This window comes from Nomascus leucogenys, chromosome 11, assembly GCF_006542625.1.
Source record: "Nomascus leucogenys isolate Asia chromosome 11, Asia_NLE_v1, whole genome shotgun sequence".
Lineage (NCBI taxonomy): Eukaryota > Metazoa > Chordata > Mammalia > Primates > Hylobatidae > Nomascus > Nomascus leucogenys.
The window spans coordinates 25,715,406-25,738,079 of NC_044391.1; the positions used below are offsets into that span (position 1 = coordinate 25,715,406).

Consider the following 22,674-nt stretch of genomic DNA (forward strand, 5'->3'; position numbering starts at 1 on the left):
TTTGGGCATATACCCAGTAATGGGATTGCTGGGTCAAATAGTATTTCTAGTTCTAGATCCTTGAGGAATCACCAACACTGTCTTCCACAATGGTTGAACTAGTTTACCGTCCCACCAACAGTGTAAAAGTGTTCCTATTTCTCCACATCTTCTCCAGCACCTGTTATTTCCTGACTTTTTAATGATCGCCATTCTAACTGGTGTGAGATGGTATCTCATTGTGGTTTTGATTTGCATTTCTCTGATGGCCAGTGATGATGAGCATTTTTTCATGTGTCTGTTGGCTGCATAAATGTCTTCTTTTGAGAAGTGTCTGTTCATATCCTTTGCCCACTTTTTGATGAGATTGTTTGCTTTTTTCTTGTAAATTTGTTTGAGTTCTTTGTAGATTCTGGATATTAGCCCTTTGTCAGAGGAGTAGATTGCAAAAATTTTCTCCCATTCTGTGTGTTGCCTGTTCACTCTGATGGTAGTTTCTTTTGCTGTGCAGAAGCTCTTTAGTTTAATTAGATCCCATTTGTCAATTTTGGCTTCTGTTGCCATTGCTTTTGGTGTATTAGACATGAAGTCCTTGCCCATGCCTATGTCCTGAATGGTATTGCCTAGGTTTTCTTCTAGGGTTTTTATGGTTTTAGGTCTAACATGTAAGTCTTTAATCCATCTTGAATGAATTTTTGTATAAGGTATAAGGAAGGGATCCAGTTTCAGCTTTCTACATATGGCTAGCCAGTTTTCCCAGCACCATTTATTAAATAGGGAATCCTTTCCCCATTTCTTGTTTTTGTCAGGTTTATCAAAGGTCAGATGGTTGTAGATGTGTGGTATTATTTTTGAGGGCTCTGTTCTGTTCCATTGGTCTGTATCGCTGTTTTGGTACCAGTACCATGCTGTTTTGGTTACTGTAGCCTTGTAGTATAGTTTGAAGTCAGGTAGCATGATGCCTCCAGCTTTGTTCTTTTGGCTTAGGATTGTCTTGGCAATTCGGGCTCTTTTTTGGTTCCATATGAACGTTAGAGTAGTTTTTTTCCAATTCTGTGAAGAAAGTCATTGGTAGCTTGATGGGGATGGCATTGAATCTATAAATTACCTTGGGCAGTATGGCCATTTTCATGATATTGATTATTCCTATCCATGAGCATGGAATGTTCTTCCATTTGTTTGTGACCTCTTTTATTTCATTGAGCAGTGGTTTGTAGTTCTCCTTGGGGAGGTCCTTCACATCCCTTGTAAGTTGGAATTCCTAGGTATTTTATTCTCTTTGAAGCAATTGTGAAAGGGATTTCACTCATGATTTGGCTCTCTGTTTGTCTGTTATTGGTGTATAAGAATGCTTGTGATTTTTGCACATTGATTTTGTATCCTGAGACTTTTCTCAAGTTGTTTATCAGCTTAAGGAGATTTGGGGCTGAGACGATGGGGTTTTCTAAATGTACAATCATGTCATCTGCAAACAGGACAATTTGACTTCCTCTTTTCCTAATTGAATACCCTTTATTTCTTTCTCCTGCCTGATTGTCCTGGCCAGAACTTCCAACACTATGTTGAATAGGAGTGGTGAGAGAGGGCATCCCTGTCTTGTGCCCGTTTTCAAAGGGAATGCTTCCAGTTTTGGGCCATTCAGTATGATGTTGGCTGTAGGTTTGTCATAAATAGCTTTTATTATTTTGAGATATGTCCCATCAATACCTAATTTATTGAGAATTTTTTAGCATGAAGGGCTGTTGAATTTTGTCAAGGCCTTTTCTGCATCTATTGAGGTAATCACGTGGTTTTTGTCTTTGGTTCTGTTTACGTGCTGGATTATGTTTATTGATTTGCATATAATGAACCAGCCTTGCATCCCAAGGATGAAGCCAACTTGACCATGGTGGATAAGCTTTTTGATGTGCGGCTGGATTCAGTTTGCCAGTATTTTATTGAGGATATTCACATCGATGTTCATCAGGGATATTGGTCTAAAATTCTCTTGTTTTGTTGAGTCTCTGCCAGGCTTTGGTATCAGGATGATGCTGGCCTCATAAAATGAGTTAGGGAGGATTCCGTCTTTTTCTATTGATTGGAATAGTTTCAGAAGGAATGGTACCAGCTCCACCTTGTACCTCTGGTAGAATTCGGCTGTGAATCCGTCTGGTCCTGGACTTTTTTTGGTTGGTAGGCTCTTAATTATTGCCTCAATTTTAGAGCCTGTTATTGGTCTATTCAGGGATTCAACTTCTTCCTGGTTTAGTCTTAGGAGAGTGTTTGTCTCCGGGAATTTATCCATTTCGTCTAGATTTTCTAGTTTATTTGTGTAGAGGTGTTTATAGTATTCTCTGATGGTAGTTTTTATTTCTGTGGGATCAGTGGTGATATCCTCTTTATCATTTCTAATTGCATCTATTTGATTCTTCCCTCTTTTCTTCTTTATTAATCTTGCTAGCAGTCTATCAATTTTGTTGATCTTTTCAAAAAACCAGCTTCTGGATTCATTGATTTTTTGAAGGGTTTTTTGTGTCTCTATCTCATTCAGTTCTGCTCTGATCTTAGTTATTTCTTGCCTTCTGCTAGCTTTTGAATGTGTTTGCTCTTGCTTTTCTAGTTCTTTTAATTGTGATGTTAGGGTGTCAATTTTAGATCTTTCCTGCTTTCTCTTGTGGGCATTTAGTGCAATAAATTTCCTTCTACACGCTGCTTTAAATGTGTCCTAGAGATTCTGGTATGTAGTGTCTTTGTTCTCATTGGTTGCAAAGAACATCATTATTTCTGCCTTCACTTCGTTACGTACCCAGTAGTCATTCAGGAACAGGTTGTTCAGTTTCCATGTAGTTGAGTGGTTTTGAGTGAGTTTCTTAATCCTGAGTTCTAGTTTGATTGCACTGTGGTCTGAGAGACAGTTTGTTATAATTTCTGTTCTTTTACATTTGCTGAGGAGTGCTTTACTTCCAACTATGTGGTCAATTTTGGAATAAGTGCGATGTGGTGCTGAGAAGAATGTATATTCTGTTGATTTGGGGTGGAGAGTTCTGTAGATGTCTATTAGGTCTGCTTGGTGCAGAGCTGAGTTCAATTCCTGGGTATCCTTGTTAACTTTCTGTCTCGTTGATCTGTCTAATGTTGACAGTGGGGTGTTAAAATCTCCCATTATTATTGTGCGGGGGTCTAAGTCTCTTCATAGATCTCTAAGCACTTGCTTTATGAATCTGGGTGCTCCTGTATTGGGTGCATATATATTTACGGTAGTTAGCTCTTCTTGTTGAATTGATCCCTTTACCATTATGTAATGGCCTTCTTTGTCTCTTTTGATCTTTGTTGGTTTAAAGTCTGTTTTATCAGAGCCTAGGATTGCAACCCCTGCCTTTTTTTGTTTTCCTTTTGCTTGTAGATCTTCCTCCATCCCTTTATTTTGAGCCTATGTGTGTCTCTGCACATGAGATGGGTTTCCTGAATACAGCACACTGATGGGTCTTGACTCTTTATCCAATTTGCCAGTCTGTGTCTTTTAATTGGAGCATTTAACCCATTTACTTTTAACATTAATATTGTTATTTGTGAATTTGATCCTCTCATTATTATGTTAGCTGGTTATTTTGCTCATTATTTTGATGCAGTTTCTTCCTAGCATCAATGGTCTTTACAATTTGTCATGTTTTTGCAGTGGCTGGTACTGGTTGTTCCTTTCCATGTTTAGTGCTTCCTTCAGGAGCTCTTGTAGGGCAGGCCTGGTGGTGACAAAATCTCTCAGCATTTGCTTGTCTGTAAAGTATTTTATTTCTCCTTCACTTGTGAAGCTTAGTTTGGCTGGATATGAAATTCTGGGTTGAAAATTCTTTTCTTTAAGAATGCTGAATATTGGCCCCCACTCTCTTCTGGCTTGTAGAGTTTCTGCTGAGAGATCAGCTGTCAGTCTGATGGGCTTCCCTTTGTGGGTAACCCGACCTTTCTCTCTGGCTGCCCTTATTATTTTTTCCTTCATTTCAACTTTGGTGAATCTGACAATTATGTGTTTTGGAGTTGCTCTTCTCGAGGAGTATCTTTGTGGCGTTCTCTGTATTTCCTGAATTTGAATGTTGGCCTGCCTTGCTAGGTTGGGAAAGTCTCCTAGATAATATCCTGCAGAGTGTTTTCCAACTTGATTCCATTCTCCCTGTCACTTTCAGGTAAAATCAGGAAATATTCTGATAACAAAAGATTGAAAAGAAAATTTTGAGTGAGTTGATAAGTGGGAGAAAAAATAAACATATATGCTGGGCCAGGCCTCATGTTGGATATTTTGCATATTTCATTTCTTTGAATCCTCTCAATATCCTGTGAGATTGGTATCTTTTACACCATTTTATAGAAGAGACCACAAAAGATACAAACTAAATGACTTGCTTACTGTTATGCAACTGGGACATTAGGATTTTTCTCTCTTCTGGCCCTCATCTCTCCAACCCCAAATGCTTTTTTTGTTGCATTAGTTTATGAGTGTTGTCCTGGAGAAATAAGGGATGGTGAGAACAATCAAAATCATAACGTCATGCAGTCAATTAGCATATTCTAGGCACTATGGTTAACTCTTTCATATCACTACAATGAATTCTCATAACAACCTCTTTAAACGAAGAAGTTGCTGTTATTCCCATTTTATAGATGAGGAAACAACATTCAAAGAGACTAAGTGTACTAATATTATAAAACTAGGACACACAGAAGTCACCGACAAAAAAATGGAAAGAGAGATGCCTCGGCAGAGAGAGGGATGTTTTTGCCGAAAGGCTTCTGGATGGTTGGTGCAGATTTAGGAATTTTAAACATTAAAATGTGAGTTTGAGGTTTTTCTCCTCCAGGGAAGAAGCAGCTCTCCTCTATTCTCTCACAGAAGTGCGTCTGAAAATACATAGCACCAAATTCAAATCCAGTAAACAAATTCCAACAAAAACTGCATAATTAAGGCTATTTTTGTGATTAGCACCATTTAGTTTCCCTGAATTTACCAGAGCAAACATTGCTACAGCAAAAATTACTGCTAATGGTTGAACCTAACAACAAGAGAAAATCCCCAGAAGGGTCATTTAGGCCCCAGCTGCAGCTGTGTTTCACTATATTTCATCCTGGAAAGCGGAGATTAACAGGAAAATCAGGCTCTACTGTGCTATGCAGATGTGGCTACAACTATCTGAATTTATTCAGCAAACATTTGTTTAGTGCCCACTATATGCCAAGCAATGTATAAGCCACACCGGGATTGCAGGGATAAATTGTACCTGGCACTCTCTAGGAATGTTCAGATGAAAGAAGTTGATGAGAGAAGGCAGATATAGAAACATGAAAGCATTATGAGTGATGTCAGCCACACAGTGGGAGCATAAAGGAGTGAATTAGGAAAGTCTTAAGGGCAGCAGCTTCACAGGATGTTCTCATGTACACGGTTATTCATCTTGAATCCCTGGGGCAGGTTGGGGCCAGTTAAGTGAGGAGGACAGAGGCATGGAAGTTTTCTTGGGCTTGGGTAGAAGCTGGTGCCTACCCCAAACTGGGAATATAAGTAGAGGAACAGGTATATATAGAGGAAAGGAAACGTTTTACTTCAGAAATGACTAATTTGCTTATAAAAGATTCATGTATTGAGGTCTTCTAGGAACTTACATTTATGAGACCAAAGTTTAGCAAACATAGTTACAAGATACAGATTAGAAAATCGTTAGCATGTTGCTATTGCAATATTGACACCACCAGCAGCAACAAATAGCAGTCACTCATTTTGAGCACCTACCATGTGCTAGACCTTGTGTTAAATACATAGGCACCATCTAACTTAATCTTATGACAACTTTCTTATGCTAAGGAACTGTTTCGTCCTTACTTTATAGATGAAAAGATTAAAGCTTAGATATAGACGCTAATTCCCAATGTCTCAGGGCCAGGACTTGAACACAGGTCTACGTGACTTCAAAACCAAAATTCTTTCATTGATCCCCACTTAACCAACTCGCCAATATAACAGATACTGTCTGTTCCTTCTGCAAAACCTACACTGATATCTATAGCTCTCACGACTGTCCCATACGTATGTCTACATACGTCTCTCACTAGTCAAAAGTTATATGTTTACCAAGAGACACAACCTGTTGGTTGTGCTTGTTATTATAATTATTTTATAAAATACTAAGTGATGTAATATGTGTGTAAAGGAAGTTGTTGTATCTATGAAAACTAAATACAATGCTTTGGGAAGATTTAATAAAGACTGGCAGCTCAAGAAAATTAGGTATGAGAAGGAAATATAAAAGATAGGGGAAAACCATAAAATTCTAGAGAAATTTTGCATTCATTTTGCCTTGGAAGGATCTTTTTCGTCTGTTTTAAAGATGCTACAATAATTTCATGCACTATATGTTATGGTTGTAGTTTATACAAGAGTGCATAAAATGTCAATCAGCAGACCCATAAGCCAAGAGGAAGACTTGGTCTTTCAATTAAAAGATGAGCAAATAAATGAATACTTCTGTGATTTAAGTTAACATAAAATGGTATGCGTACGTGTCTGTATTCGTTTGTTTGTCATTGATTCCTGTCTGTATGACGATTAACCCACCAGTACTGCTCCCGATTCTTTCAAAGGGGAATTCTATATTCTTGCCCAGGGTAAGCATATTATGAGAGAAGAGAAGAGGACAAGAACTTTGGAGCCCACTATACAGAGGTGCAAGTCTTCAAAGTGAATTCAGTGATAATGTTTAAAGCCATGGAAGGTGAATTTCAATACAACAGGGTTATCCACCCAGGTTTGGGGATGGGATCATTAAAAAATATATTCCCAATTTTTTTTTTCTGCAGAACTTTAGTTTCCGTAGACTGGAAGCATCATAGCATAGAAGAAGGAGCATGGGCTTTGAAATATGTTGCATGTAACTTCAACAACTTAATTAATTAACCTTAGGTATGGTCTCTGCGTCTCAGTTTCCTCAAATTAAGATAGTATGGTAACACCCATATCCCATAGTTGTTGAGGAATGTCCAATGCTGGGCACACAGTAAGTTGCAAAAGTATTGCTCTTCATTTTTTACCCCTTTGTGTGTGGCTACTAAAAATATCATATATTAATCAAAAAGGTAGGTAAAGACATGAAAGGGAAAATTTACTATCTCTGTCAGGTTTTTACCCAAAAAACTGTTACTGCCACATTTGAAGTGGATTTGCGTGTTAGGACAAAGAATTTCAAGAGTCTCTGGTTACTTGAAAGATTTTTAATTTGAACAGAAATAGAGCTAGATACCAATGGAAATACTTTGTTGTAGTAATTTTGGGTTTTGTTGGTTTTGGGTTTTTTTAGTACAACATTGTTCATCTTCCTTTGTAAATGGCAGATTTAATCCAATCTAATTTTGAGGTTTACAACATTCTGCTGACACATTCCATGTTACTTATTTTATTTGCAGTGTAACCACAAAAATAATTTCCATTTTCAATAAAGATAAAATATTCGAAGAGCCTATTTTTCTTAGCCCACTAAGTGTAACTTTTTTATTTCCAGGTATTTATGAGATTCTGTAGTAAATGTATCATTTATCCTAAAGCCTGTTTAAGGTTGGAATGGCAAATGATCCACAAGAGAGAATTACAATGTTTTAAACATGCCATCCTTAGCCTATAATAGGTAATAAGTAGAATCAAGACAGCAAAAGACATATTTGTCCTCAGGATGCTTATAAGGCTAACTGGAGAAAGGAGGCATTAGTAAATGAAAAGATGAAATGAGTGATAAGAATTTTAACAGTACTGCAAGTAATTTGGGTATTGGGAAGGAGAGGATACTGGCAAAGTCCACAAAAGAATCAAGAAGAACGCTTAACAACTTATATTTAGTAAGATAATTTTCATAATTAAAGTGTATATGGATGACAAAGTGCAACTATACTTAGAGGTAAGAATTGCATATGTTGTGCATACCCTAATCCTGTTATTCACAGTAAGGTTGTTAGTATAATATACTACTGCCTTCTTAACAAGTGACCACAGTTCATTTTCTTGATATTGAAAATCTCCTTAGGAAATTCTGTGTATTACCAAATTAATGCATTGTCATTCTTGGATTTATTCTTTTAAAAATATTTGCTGAGATCCTGTTATATGTCAGGTCCCATCCTAGGCACATATTTATATTAATTCTCTCACATATAGTGAACAAGTATTTATTTTCAAGCTAGCAAAAGGAAATCAAATTGTTCATTTCAACTCATGTTTAAAACGTGCCACATTGTTATGGCTTAGTCATACTTTAAATTTAGCATAAGAGTTTCTTGAGTCATTCAATGCTGTATATAGTGAATTCTATATACCTGGGTTAAGCCTTCATAATAAAGGCTTGGGTTTTGCTGCCAGTTGCAATGATAGGGTTAAAAACAAGTACACAGTTTTATACCTCTAGATGAAAAATTTTCAGCAAGGTATCTTGAGATTATTTACTTGCCAGTCTTGCTGCATTCCTATTAATTAACTTCACTGGAATTTACCAAGTATTTGTTGGTTCTAGAAAAATGTGTGAGCAGGAGATGAATTAATTCAAGAATACAAAAGAAGAAAAAAGCCAAATCTGGAATTAGAGTTTTTTAAGATTTGTAGGATCTCATTGTGCTAATAAATAAGTACAAGCTATCTGACTAACCAGCTCCCATTCTTCAGCTACCTTCACCTGCCAATAGCAAAGACACTTGAATTGGTATTTATAGTTTAGACATTTTCAGACTGATTTCTACAGAGATCTAGAGTTCCAGGTACTCAGGAGATACATAGGATCAAACTGGAGGCCACCAACCTCTTTTCCTTTCAGTCAAATCACCTGTGATTATATTTGGGGAAAGTAAAGTTTCCAGCTAACCTGTAACCAGTTTGGAAAATCATTGCTCCGTATGGAATATTCTGAGCTTACTTCTGTACACAGATGCCACCAATGTCAAGTTCTCCATGATAATAGCCTCTGTGTGGGGAGGTAGAGTGGTCGATGACCTTCAAATTCCTTACTAGAAACTGTGTCTACTTTCAGGCTCTGCAATTTAGAGAAACGTGGAAAAGTTGGAGAGAAATCAGAGCACAACCACAAAGAAAATTACAGCAAATTACCTTTGAGGCAACTAGAATTATTTTATTTGAAAAAGAGAAATCTGAAGACAATTTAATAATGGTCTTTCAGACACTGGGAATTATTAGATTGGGATTAAGGACCAGATTTCCTTCATGTGCAAACATAGGTGGGGGGAAAGGGGAAGCGAGGGGTTCCTGCTTTGGCAGGAAAAATATAATACAGAATCAAAAGAAAAAAAACAGCAATCAGATGCTGAGCCTATTTAATCAAAGGAATAGATCATTCAGTACACTGTTCTTGAGAGTTTTTTAAAGGCAATATGAATTCCTTTCTCTGTTTTATGTGTTAGATAACGTGCTACCTGAAGGAACAGGGATGAGTTCAATGAACTTTGTCTTTTTAACCCTGTCAGGGATTTATCTTTAAATTATATCATAAGGTATAGATTTCAAACAATTATTTTGAATTACAGTATCATAGCTTGATGCTGCCAGGAGAGGATCTACTTTCTAATAAAGTTAAGGAAGTTAGTGGCAAAGAGGAACGTTTATTCCAGAGGTCAGGAACTCAGATACCTACAGGGACAGGTGGGTATTACAAAGGAGTGAAGCTAACAACATGGAACTATATGGCATTAGAAAAATTGTGGAGTATTAGAAAGCATATAACTCTTCTAAAAGGGGCAACCACTGCTAACTGGCCAATTGTTATCATGTCCCAATATGCCTATATTAACGGATGTTTGGCTTTCTCAAGGAAAGCTGGAAATCTAAAACTTTATGCGAAACATTTTTCTCACATTGACAGAATACTCAGATTTATAAATGTGCTAGGCAGGCAGAACAATGCACTTGGTGCAGGCTGCAAGTTAGAAACCTTTGGTTTATTCTTTAGCTCACTAGTTCACCACAATAATTAACAAGCAAGCAAAACAGAACTGTTTGAACTCTAAAGCTTAGGAGAATTAATCAGCTAAACCTTTGCAAGGCTTAATTAAGGTCCCTTCCAACTCTGTGATTCGTTAAACTTCCCTTCCCTCTTCCTTGCTCCCAGTATTGGGTGGCATATTCACAAAGATAATTTAAAGAAGTGACTTATTTCCCTCAGCAACATAATTTTATTTGGTAAAATAATCAAATACTCAGATTGAAAAAACGACTCTTGCTTCTATATTAAAGATGCCACTGATACTAGTAGATTTTTAGAAATACACTTGTATATGGCATAGGTTTGTCACTTTGGATCTTTAAACTAACATTTGTTTATAACATTGGCTGCATGAGGCATGCTTGGCTGAAAAACCTACTTACACTTTTACCATTTGGGTACATGTCTTACTTGTCTTTTATAAAATATTTTCAAATAACTCACCTCTACCTGGGGTAAGGACAGCTGGATTTCTGAAATCCCCTTCCTTTCAGACAGGAGAATATGCCACAGATGAAGAAGAAGATGAGGTAGGACCTGTCCTTCCTGGCAGCGACATGGCCATTGAAGTCTTTGAGCTGCCTGAGAATGAGGACATGTTTTCCCCATCAGACCTGGACACAAGCAAGCTCAGTCACAAGTTCAAAGAGGTATGCCACTAAGCTGCAAAATATTTCTCTATGCCTGTCCATTTCATTAAGTATGTATTTCTGTTCAAACTATATATTAAGAATAATCAGTTTGCAAATCAAAGCTTTTTAATAACAGGTTGTCTTGAGTCTCATTGAATTTCAAGTAGAATTTAAGTAGATCTCATTCCACAATCATTGATTTAAATGCTTATTTGTCATACTGACATACCTGTAGCCCATAATTTCAAGCAGTAACTTAAATATGCAGTTTTATGATGTTTAAGTTATATTTTTTCAGTTTTACAGAAGTTTTGGTACCTAGTGATAAGCTTTTCTCTTAAGGCAGGGATTTCCGAAAAAGGCTCTTTTTGTCTTTCTGTTCATGAAATAGGTTTCTAATAAGCATCAGATGGCATACCCAAAGGGTTTACTTGAACAGAGTTTAATACACAGACTTTGAACAGAGTTAATAGTACTAACAAGGGGTGGTGAAGTGCACAGGGACTGGCAACAGCAGGAGGCTGTTACCATCAACATCCGCAGCTTTATAAGATGCAGCCACTGGTAAAAGCCGCATTGTTGGGGCAAGGGTAAGAATATACCCTGACTCTGCTTTCCTTTTCTGCTGATGCTTCCAAACCCAGGCAAGGGAGTATGGTGATGCATCTCAGAGTTTGAAGAGGTCAGACTCCTGAGGCAATGTGCTCTCAGAGAAGGGCCAAGAATAGAACCCTGGGGGAGGAAATGTGGATAACTCTTCTTCCAAAGTAACTTCTCAGAACCATGACACGTGTAAAACAGAAACAGTGATTAATAGGTCCCAAAGCAGTTTATCCTTCATTGTTTTGGAAGAGTATCCTCCATCATTGAAGAGAAATGTGTCATTATTTACAACTTGCTAATTTCTTCTAAAGACTTTCTAAATTAACTGATATCTTCAAACCACAGAGCAATGCAGAAAAAGAAAAATTCTGCAGAAAGTGGCTGAGTGGGAGGAAGAGGTGTAATCTAGTTACCTGTTTCTCTGCAGCCCTTATTTGGTCAAAGAATATAAGTTATCAAGAAAAGTAGGTAATGACTTGTTCTCTAAGAATATTTTAAATCACAACCCAACTTTAACAAATATTGAAGGCAGTGAGATCAAAGTAGTATTCCCTGGCAAAAGCCTATAATACAGCTCTTTCATTTTGCCAGGTGAGTATGACCCCTAGTCTTTGGTAGATAATTGAGCTGGAAGAAGGGTCCACATTCTTTTATGGAAGGTGAAGAGCCTACAGGGCATAGATAATATATGGAAAGTTATATCTTCCATTTTCAAAATGAAGCCAAGGACTCAAAGTTCCATAAATATTGTTTTAAGCATGCACCATTGTGTAGAGTGATCTAGACCAGGGGTTAGCAAATTACGATACATTGTCCAAATCTGGCCTACTTTTTATAAATAAAGTTTTATTTGAACATAAGCATGCCCATCCCTTTATTGTTTGTGGCTGATAACATACTACAACAGCAAAGTTGAGTAGTTGCATTAGAGACTGTATGGCCTGCAAATCCTAAATTATTTGCTTTCTGGCCCTTTACTGAGAAATATTGCTGACCCTGGTGTAGACTGCGTGTGATCTGGACTCATTCTGTGTAATGTGGCTGATTTATTTTTAGCTTGAGTAACCAGATCTGTAACTTTATTTTAGTTTTGGTTTCTAAGAATTGGAATTTCATCCCCACCTCAGTAATGGGCAATATCACATCGTTCCACTTAACAATTATTTTATCCTCTTTTGTTTTACATTTAACATTAATATATTCATTTCTTCAGAATATTGCTCCTGTGTATCACCTGTGTGGCACTCTTTTGTGACATTTGTATCTTGTACACTGTCACTATCATAGTCTTAGATTTCTCTATGTGATTAATATACATGTCCAAATATTATATAGCGCTGGGCACTTTTCACAGGATTATCCACAAAACTTGGGGTGAGTGTGAAAGGTCATATTGTATTAGAGTCTTTACAAAGTTTCATGTTACAGGATTGTCTTAATTATTTTAAGCAAAAGTATGTATTTTACTACTCAGGCAAAATACGTTAGACTGACATTATCTCAATCAGTCGTACTTTGGGCCTGTTTTGTATCTATCTTCCTGCTAAACTCGAAGCTCCCATGTTTTTGCTTATTATCGTGTCCTCAGTCTTTGTACAATTCTTGGCATATAGTTAGTGGTGAAATATTTAGGGAATGAATGGTGTCAAACATATACTGGAATTTGTTGTATGATATAAGACATGTACCCAATTTAATGTTTCCAAATAGCCAACAAAAGTTGGCTAGCCCTTTTATTAAATGCTCATTTACCAATTTCCCTTCGGTGGGAGGGCCAACATTATTATCTAAAGAATTTGTGCCTTTACCTTCTGAACTGCTTATGGCTTCATAGTCTGCTCCATCTTCTCATTTCTCTTCAGTGCAATATTATTAGAAAATACATCAATATTGATGGGCTAAGTCACATCATTCCAACTTTTCTCTTCAAAAATGCCTTTATTTTTCAACTTATTCAAGAAAATATTTGAATCACTTTATAAATACCCTTGAAAAATACTCTGCATTTTTTGTTGTAATTATGTTAAACTAGTAAATTTCTAGAGAACTGGCATTTTAAAAATCACATCGAATCTTTTAATCCAAGTTCATGGAATGTATTTGTTTAATTCAAGCCTTTTTCTCATCCTCCCTAAAATTTTATAGTGCCCTTTATTCATTATGTAAGTCACATACATATATAAGTCACTTAAGTATCCAGCTATAAGTAACAGAACATATTACTGGAGTGGGTTAAATAAAAGCTGCCACATGGCTAGTCATGGTGGCTCACATCTATAATCTTAGTTCTTTGGGAGGCTGAGGTGGGAAAATGGCTTGAGCTCAGGAGTTCAAAGTTAAGTGAGCAATGAAGGTTGCCACTGCACTCCAGCCTGGGTGACAGAACCACATAAGACCCTGTCTCAAATAAAAGAAAAACTGGGAGGATTAAGATGGCAGGTAGGAGGCAGGACTGCTTGCAGCTTCTGCTTGGATGGACAGAACAGCGTGTGGAGACTCACATCGTGAACTTTTGCCCCAAGAACTACTGCAGGAAAATACCAGGAAAGCCAAGAGAATCCACAGACCTTTTGAAGGAACTGGATCACCACTGCAGGCTCCCTAAAACACCAAAAAACTGTGAGTCTCCTTGCTTTCTCAATAGGGAAGCTCGTGGTTTAGGGTGAGTTCTCAGCCCTGGTCATAAGCTGCCTGGAAATAGACTTGGTGCTGTTGTGGAGGGCACGGTGGGAGTGAGACTGGCCTTCAGGACTCTGGGCTGCGTGGGAGCAGAGTGAGGCCTATGATTGCCGGCTTTCCCCCACTTCCCTGGTGGTGTATATGACTCATCAGAGGCAGCCATAATCCCCCTGGGAATATAACTCCATTGGACTGGGAACCACAACCTCCTCCCCCACAGCAGCCATAGCAAGCCCCACCAAAGGAGAGACTGAGCTAAGACACTCCTGTCCCTCCCCCAACCTGGTGGTCTTACTCTACCCACCCTGGTAGCTGAAGACAAAGGTTATAATCTCTTGGGAGCTCTATGGCCCTGCTGACTGCCTGAGAAACCTGAATACTTGGCCAGGTGTCCCTAGGACAAATTCGCATCCTCCCTATAGGACCCCAGCTCATGTGCTCTTGAAAGTGCCACCTCCTGGCTGGAATCCAACCAATACAAGACCAGCACACTAAACAAAAATACAACCAAGGACCCTGCAGAGTCCACTTCACTCCCCTGCTACCTCCATCAAAGCAGGTGCTGGTATCCATGGCTACAAGACCTGAAGATGGATCACATCACAGTACTCTTTGCAGATATTCCCAAGTACCAGCGCAGAGCCTGGTAACTCCACTGGGTGGCTAGACCCAGAAGAGCAAAAATAATCACTACATTTCAGCTCTCAGGAAGCCCCATTCGTAGGGGAAGGGAGAGAACACCAAATCAAGGCAGCACACTGTGGGACAAAAGAATCTGAACAGTAGCCCTTGAATCCCAGATCTTCCCTCTGATTAGTCTATCCAAATGAGAAGGAACCAGAAAAACAATTCTGGTAATATGACAAAACAAGGTTCTTTGACACCCCCAAAAGATCATACCAGTTAGCCAGCAGTGGATCCAAACCAAGATGAAATCTCTGAATTGCCAGAAAAATATTTTAGAAGGTCAATTATTAAGCTAATCAAGGAGGCACCAGAGGAAGGTGAAGTCCAACTTAAAGACATCAAAAATATAATACAGGAAATGAAAGAAAGTTTTTCAGTGAAATAGATAGCATAAATAAAAACCAGTCACAACTTGTGGAAATCAAGGACACACAGAAATGCAAAATGCACTGGAAAGTCTCAGCAGAAGAATCGAACAGGCAGAAGAAAGAACTTCAGAGCTTGAAGACAAGGCTTTCAAATTAACCCAGTCCACCAAAGACAAATAAAAAAGAATTTTAAAAAATGAGTAAAGCCTCCAGGAAGTTTGGGACTATGTTAAATGTCCAAACTAAAAATAATTAGTGTTCCTGAGGAAGGAGAGAAATCTAAAAGTTTGGAAAACATATTTGAGGGAATAATTGAGGAAAACCTCCCCAAAAGAAAGAGAAACAAATCCTCGAAATACACCAAAATAGAACCTTCTTCAAGCATAAATCTCACAGGACCTTTATAACAATAACACAATAGAAAAAAAAAGGTATTCAAGCAATAAATAGCACAATGAGTAGAATAGTACCTCACATGTCAATACTAACATTGAATGTAAATGGCCTAAACGCTCCACCTAAAAGATACAGAATGGCAGAATGGATAAGAATTCACCAACCAAGTTTCTGCTATCTTCAGGAAACTCACCTAACACGTAAGGACTCACATAAACTTAAGGTAAAGGGGTGGAAAAAGATGTTGTATGCAAATGGACACCAAAAGCAAGTAGGAGTAGCTATTCTTAGACAAAACAAACTAAAGCAACAGCAGTTAAAAAAACACAAAGAGAGAAATTATATAATGATAAAAGGACTAGTCCAACAAGAAAATATTACAATTCTAACTATATTTGCAGCTAACACTGGAGCTCTGAAATTTATTACTGTTAGACCTAAGAAATGAGATAGATGGCAACACAATAATATTGGGGGACTTTCATACTCTACTGTCAGCACTAGACAGGTAGGTCATCAAGACAGAAAGTCAACAAAGAAACAATAGGCTTAAACTATACCCTACAACAAATGGACTTCACAGATATTTGTGGAACATTCTACCCAACAATTGCAGAATATACATTCTATTCATCGGCACATGGAACATTCTCCAAGATAGACCTTATGATAGGCCACAAAACAAGTCTCAGTAAATTTAAGAAAATTGAAATTATCTCAAGTTCTCTAAGACCACAGTGGAATAAAATTGGAAATCAACTCTGAAAGGCACCCTCAAAACAATGCAAATACATGGTAATTAAATAACCTTGCTCCTGAATGATTGTTGGGTCAACAATCAAGATGGAAATTTAAAAATTATTTGAACTATACGATAGCAGTGACACAACCTGTCAAAACCTCTGGGATACAGCAAAAGCGGTGCTAAGAGGAAACTTTATAGCATTAAATACCTACATCAAAAAGTCTGAAAGGGCACAAACTGACAATCTAAGGTCCCACTTCACAGCACTGAAGAAACAAGAACAATCCAAACCCAAACCCAGCAGAAGAAAAGAAATAATGAAGATCAGAGCAAAACTAAATCAAATTGAAACAAACAAATACAAAAGATAAATGAAATAAAAAGCTGGTTCTTTGAAAATATAAATAAAATTGATAGATCTCTAGCGAGATTAACCAAGAAAAGAAGAGAGAGGATCCAGATAAGCTCAGTTACCAATGAAACAGAAGATATTACAGCTGATACCACAGAAATAGAAAAGATCGTTCAAGGCTACTATGAACACCTTTACATGCATAAACTAGAAAATCTAGAGGAGATGTTTAAATTCCTGGAAATATACAATCATCCTAGATTAAACCAGGAAGATATAAAAATATCTGAACAGACCAATAGCAGGCAGAGAGATTGAAATGGTAATTAAAAAAGAATTGCCAACAGTGAGGAAGGGATTCCCTGTTTAATAAATAGTGTTAGGAAAACTGGCTAGCCATATGCAGAAAACTGAAACTGGACCCCTTCCTTACACCTTATACAAAAATTATTTCAAGATGGATTAAAGACTTAAATGTAACATCTAAAACCATAAAAACCCTAGAAGAAAACCTAGGCAATACCATTCAGGACACAAGCATGGGCAAAGACTTCATGACTAAAACACAAAAAGCAATAGCAACAAAAGCCAAAGTTGACAAATGGGATCTAATTAATCTAAAGAGCTTCTGCACAGCAAAAGAAACTATTATCAGAGTGAACAGGCAACCTACGGAATGGGAGAAAATTTTTGCAATCTATCCATCTGACAAAGGGCTAATATCCAGAATCTACAAGGAACTTAAACAAATTTACAAGAAAAAAACAACCCCATCGAAAAGCGGGCTAAGGATATGAACAGACACTTTTCAAAACAGGAAATTTATGCGGCCAACAAACATATGAAAAAAAGCTCATCATCACTGGTCATTAGAGAAATGTGAATCAAAACGACAATGAGATACTATCTCATACCAGTTAGAATGACCATCATTAAAAAGTCAGGATCCATCTCCAGGATGCTGGAGAGGATGTGGAGAAATAGGAACGCTTTTACACTGTTTGTGGGAGTGTAAATTAGTTCAACCATTGTGGAAGACAGTGTGGCGATTCCTCAAGGATCTAGAACCAGAAATACCATTTGACCCAGCAATCCCTTTACTGGGTATATACCCAAAGGATTATAAATCATTCTACTATAAAGACACATGCACACGTATGTTTATTGCAGCACTATTCACAATAGCAAAGACTTGGAACCAACTCAAATATCCATCAATGATAGACTGGATAAAGAAAATGTGGCACATATACACCATGGAATACTATGCAGTCATAAAAAAGGATGAGTTAATGTCCTTTGCAGGGACATGGGTGAAAGCTGGAAACCGTCATTCTCAGCAAATTAACACAGGAACAGAAAACCAAACACCACGTGTTCTCACTCATAAGTGGGAGTTGAACAATGAGAAGATATGGGCACAGGGAGGGGAACGTCACACACCGGGGCCTGTCGGGGGTGGGGGACAAGGAGAGGGATAGCATTAGAAATACCTAATGTAGATGACAGGTTGATGGGTGCAGCAGCCTACCATGGCACATGTATACATATGTAACAAAACTGCATGTTCTGCACATGTATCCCAGAACTTAAAGTATAAAAAAAAAAAAGAAAAAATAATGTAAAAAATTGCCAACGAAAATAGTCCAGGACCATACACATTCACAGCTGAATTCTGTCAGACATTCAAAGAAAAATTGGTACCAATCCTATTGACACTTTTCCAAAAGACAGAGAAGGAGGGAATCCTTCCTAAATCATTCTGTGAAACTGGTATCACCCTAATACCCAAACCAGGAAAGGACATAACAAAAAAACAAAACTACAGACCAACATCTCTGATGAACATGGGTGCAAAAATTCTCAACAAAATACTAGTGAACTGAATCCAACAGTATATCAAAAAGATAACTTACCATGATCAAGTGGGTTTCATACCAGGGATGCAGGAATGATTTAACATATGCAAGTCAATAAATGTGATACATCACATAAACAGAATTAAAATTTAAAAATCACATGGTCATCTCAATAGATGCAGCAAAAGCATTTGACAGAATCCAGCATCCCTTTATGATGAAAACCATCAGCAAAATAGTCATAGAAGAGACATACCTTAAGGTAATAAGAGCCATCTATGACAGACCCACAACCAACATTATACTGAGCGGGGACATGTTGAAAGCATTCCCCATGAAAACTGGAACAAGACAAGGATGCCCACTTTTAGTACTTCTATTCAACATAGTACTGGAAGTCCTAGCCAGAGCAAACAAGAAAAAGAAAGAGAGAGAGAGAGAGAGAAAGAAGAAAGAAAGAAAGAAAAGAAAGAAAGAAAGAGAAAGAAAAAAGAAAGAAAGAAAGAAAGAAAGAAAGAAAGAAAGAAAGAAAGAAAGAAGAAAGAAAGAAAGAAAAGAAAGAGAATCCAAATCAGTAAAGAGAGAGAGCATCCAAATCAGTAAAGAGGAAGCCAAACTGTCACTGTTTGCTGTTGATATGATTGTATAGCTAGAAAACCCTAAAGACTCATCCAAAAAGTTCCTAGAACTGATAAATGAATCCAGCAAAGTTTCAGGATACAAAATTAATGTACACAAATCAGTAGCTCTGCTATACACCAACAGCAACCAAGCTGAGAATCGGATCAAGAACTCAACGCCTTTCACAATAGCTGCAAAGAAAAATAAAATACTTAGGAAGATACCTAACCAAGAAGGTAAAATACCTCTATAAGGAAAACTACAAAACACTGCTGAAAGAAATCATAGATGACACAAACAAATGGAAACACATTCCATGCTCATGGATGAGTAGAATCAATATTGTGAAAATGACGATATTGCAAAAAGCAATCTACAAATTCCATGCAATTCCCATCAAAATACCACCATCATTCTTCACAGTACCATTCAGGACTAAAATTCATATGGAACCAAAAAAGAGCCCACATAGCCAAAGGAAGACTAAGCAAAAAGAACAAATTTGGAGGCATCACATTACCCAACTTCAAACTATACTATAAGTCACCAATATAGCATGGTACTGGTATAAAATTAAGCACATAGACCAATGGAGCAGAATAGAGAACCCAGAAATAAACCCAAATATTTACAGCCAACTGATGTTCGACAAAGCAAACAAAAACATAAAGTGGGGAAAGGACACACTATTAACAAATGGTGCTGGGATAATTGGCAAGCCAGATGTAGAAGACTGAAACTGGATGCTCATCTCTCAACTTACACAAAAATCAACTCAAGATGGATCAAAGACTTCAAGATCTGAAACCATAAACATTCTAGAAGATAACATCAGAAAAACTCTTCTAGACACTGGCTTAGGCAAAGAGTTCATGACCAAGAATCCAAAAGCAAATGCAACAAAAACAAAGGTAAATAGATGGGACATAATTAAACTAAAAAGCTTCTGTTCAGCAAAAGAAACAATCAGCAGAGTAAACAGACAATCCATGGACTGGGAGAAAGTCTTTGCCATCTATACATCTGACAAAGAACGAATATCCAGAATCCACAAAGAACTCAAACAAATCAGCAAGACAAAACAAACAATCCCATCAAAAAGTGGGCTAAGGACATGAATGAATAGACAATTCTCAAAAAAAGATAAACAAATGACCAACAAACATATGGGAAAATGCTCAACATCACTAATTATCAGGGAAATGTAAATCAAAATCACAGTGTGATACCACCTCACTCCTGCAAGAATGGCCATAATCAAAAAAATAACAGCTGTTGGCATGGATTTGGTGACAAGGGAACACTTTTCACTGTGGGTGGGAATGTAAACTAGTACAACCACTATGGAAAACAGTGTGGAGATTCCTTAAAGAACTAAAAGTAGATCTATCATTTGATCCAGTGGAAAATAACTCATTGTACGGAAAAGATACTTGCACATACATGTTTATAGCAGCACAATTTGCATTTGCAAAAATATGGAACCAGCCCAAATGCCCGTCAATCAATGAGTGGATAAAGAAAATGTTTATATGTACCATGGATTACTACTCAGCCATAAAAAGGAAAGAAATAATGGCATTCACAGTAACCTGGATGGAATTGGAGACTATTATTCTAAGTGAAGTAACTGAGGAATGGAAAACCAAACATCGTATGTTCTCACTTAAATGTGGGAACTAAGCTTTGGGGACACAAAGGCATGAGTGATACATTGGACTTTGGGGACTCGAGTGAAAAGGTGGGGTGGCAAGAGATTAAAGACTACACATTGGGTACAGACTACACATTTTGGTAAACTCAGGTGATGAGTTTACCAAAACCTCAGAAATCACCACTAAAGAATTTTTTAGTGTAACCAAACACCACCTGTTCCCCAAAAACCTATTATAACAACAACAAAAAAATTAACTGCCACAAAGATTATATTTGCTTCAATATAAATTAGGAAGTTTTTCCATATTTTTTTATTTTCAGAAATTACTTTTATAAAAGAGACTTGATGTAGATAAGATAGAAAGTTCTGTTCCTGGAAGTTTGTTATTATTCAGCTTTTAATTCAGCATATTAAAGGTAATGGCAAAAAACCACAATTACTTTTGCACCAACCTTATATAAACCATCTGTGCATTAGTGGAGCAATATTTTAAGTACCTTTCATAATAACTATTACTCTGTTCAAGTTTTCAATTTCAGAGGGACAATTCTGATATTTTGCATTTTTCAAGAAATTTAGATATTTCCTTTAGGCTATTATACTTATTAACTTATATTTTTATAAAATAATTTTTAAGTATTGAAGTATTTTATATTTATAAGCAGTTATCCTTTTTATATTCTTTCTTCTCATTATTGAATATTTTTACTTTTTTAGGTTTTTTTGTAGAATTTTATCTGTCCTTCTAGCTTTTTAGTTCCTAATTGTTTCTTCTTTGATTAAAAAAAAGAAAAAAACAAAGACCAATATTTCTTTTTTCTTCTTTTTTCTTCTTTGTTGATCAATTGCACTTAGTTTATTTATTTTTAATAACTCTTACATTCTGACACCTGTACTGATTTTTTTCTGAATATTGCTTTAACTACGTCACAATTTTTTACGTGTAGAATGCCATTGTTATTTATATGTATTTTTTCTTGCAATTTTCTTTTTAACAAAAGAATGATATAGTGGTTTTATTCACTTTCCAGACATACAGAACTTTATTTTGCTATATTGTATTATGGGTTGCAACTTTATTGCACTCTGATCAGAAAACATATTCCATATAATAGCTATTGTGTAGAATTTTTTAGATATTTTATATTAATAGCTTGATACATAAACAGTTTTTATTTAATATTCCTCATGTATGCAAAAAGCACCCTTGTTCCATGTTTAGGTGTGAAGTTTATGTGTGTGTATGTGTGTATATATATATATATTTTTTTTTTATGGTTTTTTGTTTCTTTTTGAGATGGAGTCTCACTCTGTCTCCCAGGCTGGAGAGCAGTGGTGCCATCTCAGTTCACTGCCTCCGCCTCCCAGGTTCAAGTGATTCTCCTACTTCAGCCTCCCAAGTAGCTGGGATTACAAGCACGCGCCACCACACCCAGCTAATTTTTGTATTTTTAGTAGAGATGTGGTTTCGCCATGTTGGCCAGGCTATTCTCAAACTCCTGACCTCAGGTGATCCGCCCACCTTGGCCTGCCAAAGTGCTAGGATTACAGGCATGAGCCACCATGCCCAGCCATATTTTTTTATATATAAATAAGACTAATAATACAAACACATATACACATTTTTTCTATACTATGGCTTATATTTTGTCTACTTGATCTACCAAATCTGAAAAAGCATATATTAAAATCACCAGTTACCATCATTTAATTTCTTCCTGTAATCCTACCAGTGGTAGTTTTAGATATTTTACATCTTTGTTGTTAACTGCATATATGTTGAGGATTATTACAACTTCTTTATTTATAACATCTCTCTTGTCCCTTATGGTGCACTTTGTCCCAAATTATATTTTGTCTCATAATAAAAAATTAACTCTGGCTTTCTTTTGCTTTATATTTGTTTCACAGCATCTATTTTTTCCATCTCTTTATTTTCAACCATTCTGTATTCTTTTGTTTAAATGTTTCCTTTAGGCAACCTATTTCTACATCTTACTTTTATAATACTCTGGGAGTATTTTTCAGTTAGTTCGTGAGTTCAATGTATTTACATTTACCTTATTAACTTTAATATTAGAACTTATGTATGCCACCTTATTTC

The 22,674-nt window shown here is 36.8% G+C and overlaps 1 protein-coding gene across 10 annotated transcripts in view; it reads left to right on the forward strand.

Moving 5' to 3' along the window:
* PPP1R9A (protein phosphatase 1 regulatory subunit 9A) overlaps nucleotides 1-22,674 on the forward strand; it is a 395,135-nt gene that overhangs the window by 318,977 nt on the left and 53,484 nt on the right. For all 10 annotated transcript variants that reach the window (XM_003252514.4, XM_030822117.1, XM_030822115.1 and 7 more), the window contains one exon: nucleotides 10,466-10,621. In XM_003252514.4, the coding sequence (XP_003252562.2) occupies nucleotides 10,466-10,621 (156 nt within the window). The remainder of the gene's footprint in view (nucleotides 1-10,465; nucleotides 10,622-22,674) is intronic.